The sequence below is a fragment of the Leguminivora glycinivorella genome, chromosome 19, assembly GCF_023078275.1.
Source record: "Leguminivora glycinivorella isolate SPB_JAAS2020 chromosome 19, LegGlyc_1.1, whole genome shotgun sequence".
In the NCBI taxonomy this organism is placed as follows: domain Eukaryota; kingdom Metazoa; phylum Arthropoda; class Insecta; order Lepidoptera; family Tortricidae; genus Leguminivora; species Leguminivora glycinivorella.
The window spans coordinates 15,368,626-15,384,143 of record NC_062989.1 but is presented as its reverse complement, the minus strand read 5'-3'; the positions used below and the strand labels follow the sequence as shown (position 1 = coordinate 15,384,143).

General features: G+C 41.8%; 1 protein-coding gene across 1 annotated transcript; it reads right to left on the bottom strand.

The window, feature by feature from the left end:
- On the bottom strand, positions 1-15,297 carry LOC125236559 (protein I'm not dead yet-like). The gene is made up of 15 exons (XM_048143401.1): positions 15,177-15,297; positions 14,019-14,147; positions 12,823-12,950; positions 11,842-11,956; positions 11,455-11,522; positions 10,581-10,645; positions 9,955-10,015; positions 9,318-9,440; positions 8,049-8,160; positions 7,208-7,302; positions 6,357-6,454; positions 6,091-6,189; positions 5,583-5,776; positions 4,367-4,504; positions 1-407 (listed from the first exon to the last, which is right to left on the bottom strand). Exons 2-15 carry the CDS (start codon positions 14,058-14,060, stop codon positions 318-320), a joined length of 1,428 nt encoding a protein of 475 aa, XP_047999358.1. The 5' UTR covers positions 14,061-14,147; positions 15,177-15,297; the 3' UTR covers positions 1-317.
- Between the last annotated feature and the right edge of the window lie 221 nt (positions 15,298-15,518).

Genomic DNA, 15,518 nt, shown 5'->3' with positions numbered 1-15,518 from the left:
AGTCAGTAGCGTTTTGGTGCCATGTAGCGTCAACGATTATTGACACTTCGGCTTGGCCGATGTCCAAGCTGCGCCTAGTATTTTACCACAAAAGCTGGACCAAGTTACGAATTCAGATTTAATCATCATGTCAGCAGATAGAAAGCTGCTGAGCGTACCTCGATCTCTTCTAGTACGCCACTTGTCCTGGTCCTGAGCTAGTCTCATCCAGTTGTGACCCGCAATTTTCCGGATGTCGTCTACCCAACGAGACTCCGGATGCCAAGCGCGAATTAAGATTTATGTTGGGGAAAATGCGGACCTGGGAGAAGTTTGTTCTAGTCCGATATGATGACCTTCGACCACAGAGTGACGGTGAACCAGGTGACTATGACAGCTATGACCGAGGGCCCGACGCCAGCTGACATCTGGAAATATAAAGGCGCCGTCACGCTCCCGATTGTTCAGGGCTTTTAGTGTCCTAGCTTTTTCACTACCTTATTCAATACCATTTAGGCTACCTCATAAGGTACTTAAGTATAGGTTAAATAAATTGCGTAGCATGTTGCAGATTTTACCGTTGTATGGTTTTGTGACGAATCTCGAGTTGCAGACAAAGATGATGGTTTAATAAAGAACGCGTTACAAAAATGGCACCATCCTCCACGTAGAAATGTGAATGTACTGACTGACCATGGTCAGGCAAGGCATAGATGGCGCTGCGGTAGCCATGGAGCTCGCCAGGGTAGCAGCAGCATCCCCCTCCTCAGTCCGGGCAATGCCGGAGGGCGCCGTGGTGAATGACATACCTCGACCCCAGCGCACCCTTACGAACGGCAAAGAGGATGAAACGCCGGAGTGGGTTTAGTGGATAGGGCCAAATTTCCCCCCTCTCGCTAGGGAAGGGGAAAGAAACGGCGAGTCCCACACGTCGTGCGTAACTGCATTCCCACTCCGTCAAAAGAAGGGTAGCAGCAGCATTAAGTATTATAGCTTACCATCCTCCATGTAGAAATGTTGACGTACTGACTGACCATAGTCAGACATGGTGTGGAGGCCGTGGAGGGAGCCAAGTGGTCTACCATGGTCAGGCACTCGGGCATGGTGTGGTTGGCACTAGGTGTGCCACCATGGAACTGGCCAGTAGGGTATTTAGCTTACCATCCTCCATGTAGAAATGTGGACGTACTGACTGACCATGGTCAGGCAAGATGTAGACGGCGCTAGGTGGGCTGCCATGGAGCTCGCCAGGGTCGCAGCCAGCATCAGGTAGGGTAGCTTCATAGCTGGGCACCGTTAATCAAATAGTTAACTTCGTTAATCGCTAATCCGTTACTAAAAAAGTTAACTTCGTTAATCGTTAAAGCGATACATTTCGACAAATTTAACGTAAGTTAAAGTTAATCGTTAATCCGTTAACACGTGAAAAAAAAAGAACTTTTCTTTAATATTTAGTTGCATCAGTATCTATCCACTATAACGTATTATATTTCTGTAAAAAGCCGAAGTGCCCGAAGTACAGCTAGCCTATTGAACTCTAGGCTGCACGTGGAAGGCAGTGATCGCCTGAGCTACTGCCAAGAGCTGTGTCAGGAGAGATGCTGGCGGTGACGGGACTGTTGTGGCCAGCGCCGGCCCGTGCACTCGATCAGGGTAGAGCGAGGTTGAGTTTCGGCGCCCCTTGGTAAGGTCTCACCACGTAGGAAAATAAATCGCGAGCGGAGCGAGCGCGAAATTTTTTTCATATTAATGCCGTAATTTGAAGATTAACGTAATACAGAATTTATGGATTTCATCATACAGATACAGAGTACGAAAGGGACAAATGGTTGAACTTTCGTAGTCGCACCCTAGTATAGTTACGTGGGGCTGAACGTGGATAATCATGTAAATACATAAAATAACAAAGAAAATGGAGCACTATTGGCTTCGTGCGAAGTGCATGGAGGGGGTAAGCAAAGCGATCGCAGTGCTTGCGGTGGTCAAAATCGACACTGATTGTGGTTGTCATCTATCAAAACTCATAAAATATAATACAATGTGGTGCAATGTTTGATATGGGGTTTCAATGTTGTTTCGATGTTAATTGTAAAAATAATGGCATAAATAGTCGTTGCACGTTCTATGCGTTTCTTAGAGCACACTGGAAATTGGATCAAAGAACTAAATGGATAGCTACGGTGAAAAGAAAACGTAAGTGATATGTCAAAATAAAACATGATAATAAATTATATTTAAGCTTTCTTTACCTAATATTGTTCAATACGCTGTTAGTATTTTTCCTACCGTAAAAGATTATGCTTAAAGATTCAGGCCTAGCCTGGGAATAGGCCCGTGTTGGATATTTCTGCGGCCGCGGACATGACTACGTACTTACGTTTAGATTTGTTTTATATGGCATTAACGGGACGGAGGTTTAGCGAATACCATATCACTAGCTCGAAGAACTTGTACCATTAATCCTATGTTCTTCAAGATTCCTTATATGCCCTGCCAGCACCAATTTATTGACTCTTTCTGTAGTCTGGGGTTGGAAGTTTATACCGTGAGTAATGCTTTGGAAACTGATTTTTGGTATTATATCCTTGTCTTTATAGTCTATCTACCTAAATTACACTTGAAATAGTAGCTCTTGTTATACGATTTATTTAAAATTAACGAAAAATCGTTAAAATATAGTGTTTGTTTACATGTCATTTTTTGACATTTTCCACTTCAAATTCACATGGTAGTGGGCGTAATTGTCGTGCACGTAGCCAATAGTGGCTAAGTTAGGAAAGCAGATTCGGATTTTTTCCTAAGTAACTAAAAGAGAACATATAAATAGTAAGCGCGAGCGAAGCGAGCGCGATTTTTTTTTACTGGATTTATTATAAGTCAACCCGCCACCGGGGAATCCGCGAACTTTCAAGCTTTTATGTTCTGCAGAGCTGCGGTCTTTGACATATTTTGGGATATCTTGACTTCACAGGGCGCCTATGTTCCCGACTTTTAGGCCTAATATTTCCCCATCACTATTATTTTTATAATACTAAGAGTTAATTAAGAGATTAACTGCGGACTCGATCGTCACCGTCGGGATACCCATTTCGTTATTTTGCCACTAAGTGATCTTAGTGCTTTAAAGTTCGCTCCCCATCTGCTGGGACTCACAAAATTGCGCCTCTCTGAAACGTTTGCGCCTTTGGCTTTATGAGGAACTCCGCTTTGGACTGCCGGGTAGACTCATACTTTTGCATTTGGATAGCGACGTAACTTTGTCGTTCGCCGCACAACAATGTGGTTCGTCAAGGGCTAGAATCCTCCTTTTACAGCGCCCTTATAAATGTTGGTATATGTTGGCAATGTGGTGCAACTTTCCACTTAATCTGAATTTTCAATAGTGGATTCATTCCCGACTCCTCTCGCCATTTTGTGATATGTGCGCGCCCACGCAACGTATCATTTTTTTGTATGAATTTTTCCACATTCTCGATTTTGGCGCCCCCTTGCCATGTGGCGCCTAGAGCGGCCGCTCCACTCGCTCTACCCTTAATCCGGCCCTGGTTGTGGCACTTTGGACGGTAGAGGCTAGGGAAGCGAATGTGGTCGTAAATAGGCTCGAATTTGCTGCCCTATCACTACAACAGTCGCCATGGTAAAGCCTAGGATTCACCGAATCAAAGTTAGTAAAAGCAAATCCACGTGAAGAATATTTTTTTAGGTAATATTTCGGACTTTTAGCAATCGACATCGGTAAAACCTAGGATTTACCGGCAAATCATAGGATTTGCCGTACTTCGGGCTTTTATAGTAGCGTTCAGAACGTGTTTTTCGCAGCGCAGATGGCGCCTGCGCCCTACTATTAGATTAACGATTAACGGACTCGGAGAAATTTAACGGAAGTTAACGAGTCCGTTAACATTTTTTCAAGTTAACTTAAAAGTTAATCCGTTAATCGAAATGTTAACTTCGTTAATTAACGATTAACGGATTAACGAGTTAATGCCCAGCTATGGGTAGCTTAATTATTACCATCATCCATGTAGAAATGTGGGCGTATATACTGACTCGCCGTGGTGAGACGTGGTTGATGGCCCTAGATGTGCCACCGTGGAACTGGCCCAGATCGTCTCAGCATCAAGTATTATAGCTTACCATCCTCTACGTGGAAATGTGGACGTACTGACTGACATTAGTCAGGCATGGTGTGGCAGGCGCCAGGTGAGCTACCATGGAACTCGCCAGGGTAGCAGCTATCATCAGGTAGGGTAGCTTAATTACCATCCTCCATGTAGAAATGTGAGCGTACTGACTTGCCATGGTGAGACGTGGTATGGTTGGTGGCCCTAGATGTGCCACCGTGGGCCAGGCCAGGATCGCCTCAGCATCAAGTATTATAGCTTACCATCCTCCATGTGGAAATGTGGACGTACTGACTGACCATAGTCAGGCATGGTGTAGATGGCGCTAGGTGGGCTGCCATGGAACTGGCGAGAGTCGCAGCCAGCATCAGGTAGTGGGGATGCGTATAGGACTTGATGCTCTGCAACATTACGGGTCCATTACTTTTTGAACTGGGTCTGAACCCTTAGCAACCCTTATTATCGAAACTTACTAGGTAATGTAAGTAATTCCAGTAAAATGGCTGCTGAATATGGACAGGACAGGTGGATATAATGGAACGATTAACCTGCTTGAAGCTTGGCCATCAGCCTCTAGCAATATGTCTTCGTTGTTAGAGGGCTGATGATGGGATGACAGGCGTTATTAAGATAAGATAAGATAAGATAAGATACAACAACAATAATTAACAATAATTGTTCCACCATATGGATCATTGAGACCTCTAGTGACATCTACCGCAAAAAAAGTTACACTTCTTAAACATTATTATTCTTTACTCCTTCTCAATTCAAAAAAGCGCTGGTGGCCTAGTGGTAAGAGCGTGCGACTTTCAATCCGGAGGTCGCGGGTTCGAACCCCGGCTCGTATCAGTGAGTTTTTTGGAATCAGTCGCTTTTCGGTGAAGGAAAACATCGTGACTGAGTGGTAGTTACCCTTCGGGTTAGAAGTTGAGATGGCAGTCGCTTTCGTAAAAACTTGTGCCTACGCCATATCTTGGGATTAATTATTTTTAAAATCGGGACTTAATCGCGTATGACTACATATTAAACTGACCTCCAACGTTTCAGGGACGGCGTTGTCCCCGTGGTCTCGGAGAAGACTGGCTTGAAATGACATCAACACCTTCTGACAGCCGCGCGAGTTTTTCGAACTACCCGCACTTGGTTTTGATTATCAACTTGAACTGTTGGCGCACTAGGGATGTTACTCTGTCGACACACAACACTAACGATATTGGATTTAACGACTGTCGATATTATTTCCCTGAAACGTTGGAGGTCAGTTTAATATGTAGTCATACGCGATTAAGTCCCGATTTTAAAAATAATGATGTGTAATATTTAATCGTGAAAGTTTAAATCAGTATCTTGGGATTAGTTGTCAAAGTGGACCCCAGGCTCTCATGAGCCATGGTGAATGCCGGGCTAACGCAAGGAGAATAACTCTTCTTAATTCAAAAACATCTCATCTCACTTAACAACCCTTGCTAAGCTTACCAACTCCGCTATCTCAGGCAGTACCGCATACACCACACAGGAGTTGCTCGCAAACTCCGTGAGGACCTTGCTGAATATGATGACCACGAGCACCACCACAGGACTCGGCCAGTTGCACACCATCTGCAGAGCCCTGCCGAATTCTGCTGTCATTCCTGAACGCTTTAGGGCTTCGAATGATACACAGCTGCCGCCTGAAAGAAAAAATACAATTAGAACCTCTAGCACTGCACATTATCCGATCCGTTAACGGATGTCGGAAGGATTACAATAGTAAAAATCAAAGATGGCGGCTTAAATGTATGGGAACTACATCCGATATCGGATCGGATAATGAAAAAACGCACTTAAGTGATAGTAAGCAGCAGATTCTAATGAGCGTCGCATTTAATAGGTAGTTCAATTTTGTAGTTCTAGTAGTTCAATTAAGTCTAGTTTTCAATGAAAAGGACATGATTAGTTGTCTTAGACTTGACTAGAAATAATGGGAAATTGGAAATATTCTAACCAACAGTAAACAGCACACCCCACATCATGTTGTCTTTCACGACAGTCCAATTGAGGCACGCCTTACTTGGCGCAGTCGGTAGGCGGCGATGCGTTGCGTCTAGAAACAGAAACAAATTAATTCGCCAAATCTTGGGATTAGTTGTCAAAGTGGACCCCAGGCTCCCATGAGCAATGGCAAATGCCGGGATAACGCAAGGAGGTCGATGACCTTGTGTAAATCGAAGTGTTTTGTATGTGAAGTAACACAAACCGCACTTAACTTACAATTGCGTTTCTTGAAGAACTTCAAAAATTCTAAGTCTGATGGTATAATGAATAGGAGCAGTATACAGAAGATAGTAGGGGCAGATACTCTGACGTGCCTGAAAATAAGTCAAAAGCATTATTTTTTATTAAGGACGATTTAAAGTACCACCAACCTTAATCAACAGGTGACTTTCACTGTGGTGTACACATTATGAGTTAACTTAGCAAATGTTTACTGGGAGTGAGACGAAGAAAGATGTGAGCTTTTGTCTGTTCCTTTCAGTAGAAAATGCAAAAAAAGTAGGTACTTATCTGACAAAAATTATACCATAACAAGGTTGACTTTACTTAACACCTTAAAACTAACACTTCCATGCCATTCAATGCTAGACATCAGATGCGATAACTTCCCTCAAATTTATCACTTACTAGCTTTTGCCCGCGGCTTCGCTCGCGTTAGAAAGAGACAAAAAATAGGCTATGGCACTCTCCATCCCTTCAACTATCTGCACTTAAAAAATCACGACAATTCGTAGCTCCGTTTTGCCGTGAAGGACGGACAAACAAACAGACACACACTTTCCCATTTATAATATTAGTATGGATTATTTTGAAACCAGGCAAGCGCAGTTTGGACACAAAAAATGCCGCAACTGATAGCTAACTTTATCAAATTGGCAACTTGATCGTGTTGTCTGCACTGGCCTCAATAAAATGGGAAAGGAATAGAATACTGCACGGGAAGCATGGTCGCGCGATAGACGATAAAATATCAGGCCGTCCCTATCGCATTTACAAATAGTGTGATAGGGACGGCCTGCTATTTTATCGTCTATCGCGCGACCATACTTCCCGTGCAGGACAGTTACATATTAATTTCTCCGCTCCGCGGTCCGCTGGCGAGGCGTAAGGTGCTTGTTAACATCTGTAGAGCCACCGTCAACACAACAGCTGTGGCAACAACCTGTTAAATTACATGATTTTATGAAAATGCGCATATAAATAACGTGTTATTTTTGTGGACTCATTTCTCAATCGTCGTAGAAAATACTAAACTGAGTTCTACTTACCTCGCGTCATTTTAATAATTTGTTTCGGGTTTTTAATGTGTTACGGCCTTAACATCTGTAACAGACGGACGTACTAGATTTCGACTAGGGATGTACCGATTAGTCGCCGACTAGTTGGGAAAGCCGACTATCCGGCCACTTTTGTAGACCTTTCTTAATCAAACAAAACAACAAATATCAGTCAACACAGAAACTTAGGACTATCAACTTCATAGGCACCTGCTATGCCAAACCGGTTGTTAAAAATGGAAAATGTACACAAATATTCTCGTGAATTTAGTCGAAGAAACTGTTTTGGCCGACTAGCTGACTAATCGGCCACCCAAGCGCCGGCTAGTCGGTAGTCGGCCTAGTCGGCCAAATCAATAGTCGGTACACCCCTAATTTCGACCTTTAAGTATTTAGTCCGAGACCCCGTTGGATCTTGTAGAAGAATTTCAGCCGTGTACAAGGTACACAGTTATTTATTTACTTATTTATTTAATCTTTATTGTACACAAAGAAAGAAAAACTTATAGTACAAAAGGCGGACTTAATGCCAGACAGCATTCTCTACCAGGACAGTTATATAAATAAAAGAGAGAAAGAGATATACAGGCCGGAACGAGGCTGTGATGCAGAAATAAAAGAAAAGACATACTATATCATGAAATTTGATCCTCCCCATCTGCGTGTACTGGTTCTGCAGCAGAGTCTTGATGTAGCGGGCTTCTTCCTCCGTCAGGCCTGTAGGGATCGCTACGTCACTGGATCTGCAAGGTCATCACCATATCCACATCATCATAATAGCCCAGACAGGTTCATCAACACAATGGACTCAGTGGAGCGCAGAGCCAGGAGGATGATTGGCCACAAGAAGCTAACGGCCAAGCTACAGTGTTTGGCCCATCGGCGGAAAGTCGCCAGTCTGTCGGTGTTTTACAGGTTGCACTTCGGGGAATGTGCTCAAGAGCTACACGAGCTTATTCCACCGTCCCCATTCTACCATCGGACTCTTAGACGCACGGCCGGTTTCTATCCTTACTTGGTAGATATTCCGCGAATTCGCACGAAGCGCTTTGCTTCTTCTTTTCTTATGAGCACTGCCAAGGAGTGGAATTCCTTGCCGGCGGCTATATTTCCGAGCTCATATAACCCAGCAACCTTCAAATCAATGGTGAACACTGAACAGGTATCTTCTGGGAGAGCTCACTCCATCGTAGGCCACGACTTTGCCTTTGGCTAGTCTGTGGCCAAGAGTAAACCCATTTATAATTAAAAAAAAATGGAATAGTCTGTTAGTTCACGAATCAATAATTGGTTCTTGTTAGCAGCATGCGTCTTCCTTGCGGTATTCGCCCTTGAAACCTGGTGCCGTAGCCGAATGGCATTTCTCCGACGCCAAACGAAAATGAAATGCCGCGCCAGTTAGTCTGGCTCTTTCGTGCCAATACGCAAGAGCGATAGAGATAGATATCTACGAGCGTTTCGTTTCGTGAGCGTTTGTGCCATTCGGCTACGTACCCTGGGGTCCACTAGGACAGCTAATCTTAAGATTTGGCTTAGACACTAATTTTATGAAAGACACTGCTATCTGACCTTCCGAAGGGTAGACCTTACTAGGATTAGTCCGGTTTCCTCACGATGTTTTGCTTTATCGGAAAGCGACTAGAAAATATCAAATGACATTTCGCTCATAAGTTCCAAAAAACTCATTGGTACGAGCCGGGGTTCGAGCCCGCGATCTCCGGATTGAAATTCCCACGCTCTGACCACTAGGCCACCAGCGTCTCTTCCGGTTAGTGTCTAGAAGCATTATCTTAATATTCAAGTAGGTATTTCGTTCTGATATCTACAAACTTAGATTCCGACTCACTTGAGTTTTAAAATATGACAATTGAAAAAAAAACGTACTAAATAAATATTGGACCTAAAAATCTTCAAGAAGAAAGAGTTCATCCAGATGTAGAGCAGCGTCTCTGTGACCAGCACTCCTGGAAGCGTCAGCAACATGAACTGGGGAAATGTGATCTTGCCCAGCTTAGGAAACAGTCTGTAAGGTAAACAAATTGGTAATGGTGAAAAAAAAAGAAATCGAGAAGCGTGTGTACAGCTTGGCAAAGAGTAGTAGAAATTGAACATTTTTTTTATCATAGCAACACTTAGTTCAGTCAAAGAGGATCGAGTATTATAGAGAGTTACTGTCGAAGTAAAATGTGTAATCACAGTGCATAGACTGCCGTCTCTTGACACAGGCTTACAACTTTTGAACCTCAGTTTTGACAATTTGGCCCATATTCTTAGCTTGAAATGTTTTAAAATGTCAAATATTAATATTAGCGCCATCTAGCTGAGCGTACACGTAAAGTACAAGTAAAGTCCCTTGTCCCGCAATCACAACATAACCTACATGCTGCCAAATGCTTTCATTTTGTGTTTTGCAATATTTTTTTCATTACTCGGTCGAAACGGAAAAACAATACGCCATTTTTTTAAGTATTCGTGTAAAAACTGAACAATAATTACAGTACTGCAGAGATTGTATTGTATTTTGCAGTAAAACTTACAATTCGCTATATTCTTTGAATATTTGATTTGCCTGACTTCCATGTAGCGTCCCCATGCCACCTAAGAAACAAAACAAAAAGGTAAGGCACAGCGGGACAAATCTCGACTGGGGGGCAAATGTAACTGGTCCATTTTTTCCATGTTTTACACAATGTTTGCATTATTAAATAGAGTGTCCACCGGTTAGGTCGGTTAGGCGTGTTCAGTGGATATATGTAGAACTCAACATTATAGTGTAATAATGGAAACAATGGATTAGTTACCTACAGAACACACGAGAAGTAAAATACATTTGCACCCGAGTCGAGAGTGTAACACAAAACTTTTCCCCTCACTATAGCGAGGAAACTACAACGCAAAAAATGCGTTTATCACGGCTTTCAGTAGTTCCACAGGTGGAAAATCATCTATATTACTAGATTCACCTACTTTTATCAATTTTAAGGCAGTTAAAATGACTATTCAAGGTCAAATTACTTTATCCACCAGTGGATAAAATACGTTTTTACCCGCTGGTATTAAAGGACAAAACACGTGTTTCCGAGATAGTGAGGGGAAAAATCATATTAGCCCTTTCCTAGTCATTAAAAATGAATTAGTACTAGTAAATAATACATAGACTTACCTATCGAACATGAATAAGCAATACCCAGAAAGTAAAACACGGTGAAATCAGTAGGTTTTGGACGACTGAAATAAATAGTAATATTACCTGAACCATTGCTTCAGAGAAAATTTTTAAAATGAGTAAGGCAGCGTCCACACACAAGAGACGCATGTCCTGCGGCGCGGAACGGACGTCGGCCCCACGCGCACAGACGTTTTTAGGGTTCCGTAGTCAACTAGGAACCCTTATAGTTTCGCCATGTCTGTCTGTCCGTCCGTCCGTCCGTCCGTCCGTCCGTCCGTCCGTCCGTCCGTCCGCGGATAATCTCAGTAACCGTTAGCACTAGAAAGCTGAAATTTGGTACCAATATGTATATGAATCACGCCGACAAAGTGCAAGAATAAAAAATGGAAAAAAATGTTTTATTAGGGTACCCCCCCTACATGTAAAGTGGAGGCTGAAATTTTTTTTTCATTCCAACCCTAACGTGTGATATATTTTTGGATAGGTATTTAAAAATTAATAAGGGTTTGCTAAGATCATTTTTTGATAATATTTATATTTTCGGAAATAATCTCTCCTAAAGGAAAAAAAAGTGCGTCCCCCCCCTCTAACTTTTGAACCATATGTTTAAAAAATATGAAAAAAATCACAAAAGTAGAACTTTATAAAGACCTTCTAGGAAAATTGTTTTGAACTTGATAGGTTCAGTAGTTTTTGAGAAAAATACGGAAAACTACGGAACCCTACACTGAGCGTGGCCCGACACGCTCTTGGCCGGTTTTTGAATTACATTCAGGCGGCGTGGCGCCGACGTCCGTTCCGCGCCGCAGGACATGCGTCTCTTGTGTGTGGACACTGCCTTAGCATTTTGGTGTAAAAAGAAAAATACCTTAATTCAAGCTTTTGCGGTTTCTGTTGAGTTTTGTTAGTAGTTTGATACATATCGACTATTCCCATCTGAAATAAGCGAATTTGGTATTTACTGATTATTTAGATGACATTCTGTGGTATGAAATGTACAAGTAGAAATTAATGGATTAATCAGTAGAAAAAATTACTACCCTGTGACCTAGATAAATTCAAGCTTAACCCCTAAAATTACTGAAGAACTTGAACCACTAAAATGTATACTATTTTTTTTTCACAATAACTAATTATTTTTATTGATTTCTGCTCAGAATTATGAGCTGAAGTATATAAATAAATTGGCTGGTAGAAATAATTGAACCCGTTGCAAATGAAAATACAGAAGACTATTTTGTATTTGACCAAGTACCTTCTCAAGCTCCTGCAATAGAGCCTTGACCAGAGGCATCAGAAGGCCACAGGCCACGGTATTAGGAATCCACATTGAAAGGAACATGGCACTGAAGAAAAGCACCAAACTTAACCTGCCGTGATATAAATATTTGTTTGAAAACAATGAAGAAGCACACTGATAATTTATCCCGCCAGGCGGCGCCTGTGCAAGTGCCTACCACAAACTACTAAGAAGATACTACGTGTGCCTACGCATGTCACTGTCATTCATATGTGTGAGAGAGAAAAAAAAATCTTCACGTATGATATTCTTTTTTTTTTTAAATAGGACATTCTTACACATATTGGCTGAGTCCCACGGTAAGCTCAAGAAGGCTTGTGTTGTGGGTACTCAGACAACGATATATATAATATACAAATACTTATTATACATTTAAAACATTCATGACTCAGGAACAAATATTTGTGCTCATCACACAAATAAATGCCCTTACCGGGATTCGAACCCGGGACCGCGATTCTTTATCTGTGCAATGGACTAATAAGGTGGCGCCATCTATCGTAACTGTTGAGTGTGTCTATTCATTGTCACTTAACCATGAACACGTTCTGACAGTTTATTATTAGTAAGTATATCTATTATATACACTTTTACGAGCAAATTTTGTCCTTTTGGTAAGCGACAAAGTTTGTACAAAAATTAAGGAAAAAGTTAATTTTTTTTTTAATTCCTTTTTGTTACCAAGATTTATTTCATGAATTGAGATTTTAGTAAGTTTTATTTGGTCATTAAGGTTGTCTAGTATCTATATTTTCTTAATTATAACAATGATCCTGTATATATCTTACGAAAGTCGACTTATATCACTAAATGTTGATAACAAAATAGGATCAATTAAAATTTGCTGACGTGGCTATGTACAAACTTTTCGAGAACTGCTGATTTTTTACTTGAAAAAGTCATATTTATAGTTGTAATAGTAATATATTTGGGCACCTGTAATGCGAGCACCCGATAGTGATGAGTAGCCTCAGTGCTGCCCTCTTGTGTATTTGGCTGTTTTCTACCGCAGCCATCAGCATCATCACACCCACGCAGTCCAGGACTTCGTTGCACATGTAGACCTGAGGAAAATTTGGAAGAACAGAGGAATCAGACGTCAAACTAAAGTGCGATTGGTTCGAGCAACGTCAAAGTCACGTGATTTATGAAGACAATGAGGAGGCACCACATGCACACTGACATTTTATCCCGCCAGGCGGCGCCTGTGCAAGTGTCTAGGCATGTCACTGTCATTCATATGAGAGGGAGAGAAAACATATCATCTTCTCGCTCTCACGTATGCATAGGGATGTCACGAATGTCGCATGTGTCACATTCGCGAATGCGAATGCGAATGCGAATATTCAGAATGCGAATGTGCGAATGCGAATGCGAATGCGAATATCGCTGAATTTCATAAAAAACCAAAATAAAACCAAGCAATCACCAACAACCCGCTAGGTAAAAAATTAAAAATGCTTACTATTGGTCAAAATGCCGAGTACGAACTTCACGCCGTACGATTTTGACCTATCTGCGCATGCACGAGTCGACAGTCGACAAGTAGCAATTGGAGCGGCCGGCGCGGGCGAGGAACAAGCTGCGACTTGCACACATTCGCATTCGCAAAACATTCGCATCGTTTGAAGCGAATGCGAATGTCAATGCAAATGTTTAAAAGAATGCGAATCTTTCGCATATGCGAATGCGAATACAAATATTCGTAACATCCCTACATGCACTAATAGGGTGGCGCCATCTGTCATAACCTTTGAGTGTACCTCCTCATTGGCCGGTGAGCCCTATATTTCTTTGCTGCCATTTTAGTGTCAAGATTTAATTGACCGTCTATATATATTTGTTTTATTAACCCCCGACGCAAAAACGACGTCTGTCTGTCTGTTTGTCTCTCTGTCTGTCTGTCTGTCTGTCTGTTTGTCTGTCTGTCTGTGTGTGTGTCTGTCTGTGGCGTCGTAGCTCCCGAACGGATGAACCGATTTAGATTTAGTTTTTTTTTGTCTGAAAGCTGATTTAGTCGGGAGTGTTCTTAGCCATGTTTCATGAAAATCGGCCGTCTATGACGCGGTCGGGAGTTTTTCAAAATTTTGAATTTTGTGGTTATGGTCAAGTGTGAAGCGATTAAGACTGACCTGTTGGATGTACCCGGTGCCCATGACGCCATAGCACGCCATCGGTACAAGGGAGATGACCGCCGGAGGCAACACGTCTGCCACCCAGTAAACACTCGTTACCAGAAACACGTAGAAACTGGGGTACGCCTGAAAAACATAAATATAAGTTGATATAAGATTGTGGCACATAGAAACAAAATGAGGTGGCACACTGACATTTTTATCCCGCCAGGCGGCGCCTGTGCAAGTGTCTAGGCATGTCACTGTCATTCATATGTGTGTGAGAGAAAAAACATATCATCTTCTCGCTCTCACGTATGGACTAATAGGGTGTCGCCATCTGTCATAACCTTTGAGTGTGCCTCCTCATTAAACAGTGACGGGAAAAGGGGTAAAAAGAAATGAGGCAATTTTAATCATATGTGTGACATTTGTATTAATGCTTAGTAGGAATTAACCTCATCCTCCTTGCGTTATCCCGGCTCATGGGAGCCTGGGGTCCGCTTTGACAACTAATCCCAAAATTTGGCGTAGGCACTAGTTTTACGAAAGCGACTGCCATCTGACCTTTCAAACCGAAGGGTAACTAGACCTTATTGGAATTAGTCCAGTTTACTCACGACACGATATTTTCCTTCACCGAAAAGCGACTGGCAAATATCAAATGACATTTCGCACATAAGTTCCGAAAAACTCATTGGTGCGAGCCGGGGTTCGAACCTCCGGAACGAAAGTCGCACGCACTTACCGCTAGGCTACCTGGGGGCCGATTTTTGAATCTCACATATGGGATTTGACACTAAAATACCGGTTGAAAACAGTGAATTGCTTAGTATTTTCAGTGACAATTTTCTGAATTCGAACGCGTGAGACTCAAAAATCGGTCCCCAGAGTAGGAATTAACCTAAAATTATAAAAAAAAAGAATAATAACATTTATAAAAAAAACACGTTTGCGTTATATTGCAAAGATACCTCCTATATGTAACCCTACATATACTACCGAAATTGGCATAAAAAATACAAATATTAACAAAACAATCGTAATTTCTTATTGGTTTCTGACACGTTTCTGATAGTTTAATTTTCGCTATTCTACAATAGATGTCGCTAGTATGCGTGTTCATTATAAGAAGTTAGGTAATTTAGGTATAAAATATTCATTACGAGTACGAACTTGGTTTTCTCCAATAAGAGCAATAGGCAGAAGAAGTATTGGTGTGATAACAATAATTATAGACCTCCAGTATAACTTGCAGAATAAGAAAATCCGATGTTTCTTGGTCCATATTACAAGATTCGTATCTCTGTAATAAAATATCGTTTTAATAATCCAATTATTGATTTAGATGCCAATAAATATTTATAAAACAAAATAATTCTTACGAAGTATCGGAATCCATTTTCGCAGTTTTTCGTTGTTTGGCACAAAAAATCTAGGTGGCTTAAATTACTACCAAGTAGTAGAAATGGTAGAAAATTTATTCCACTGGCAACGTGTCGTGCGTCAGTTGGACAG

Bases quoted from the DNA above. Each gene is read 5' to 3' on its own strand.
- LOC125236559 (XM_048143401.1), bottom strand. From the start codon at position 14,060: ATGGCGTGCTATGGCGTCATGGGCACCGGGTACATCCAACAG. The intron at 9,441-9,954 runs GTAAGTTTTACT...TTTACCTTACAG, and splicing joins TTCAAAGAATATAGCGAATT to ACTGTTTCCTAAGCTGGGCA. The intron at 8,161-9,317 runs GTCCAATATTTA...ATGACCTTGCAG, and splicing joins TTCTTCTTGAAGATTTTTAG to ATCCAGTGACGTAGCGATCC.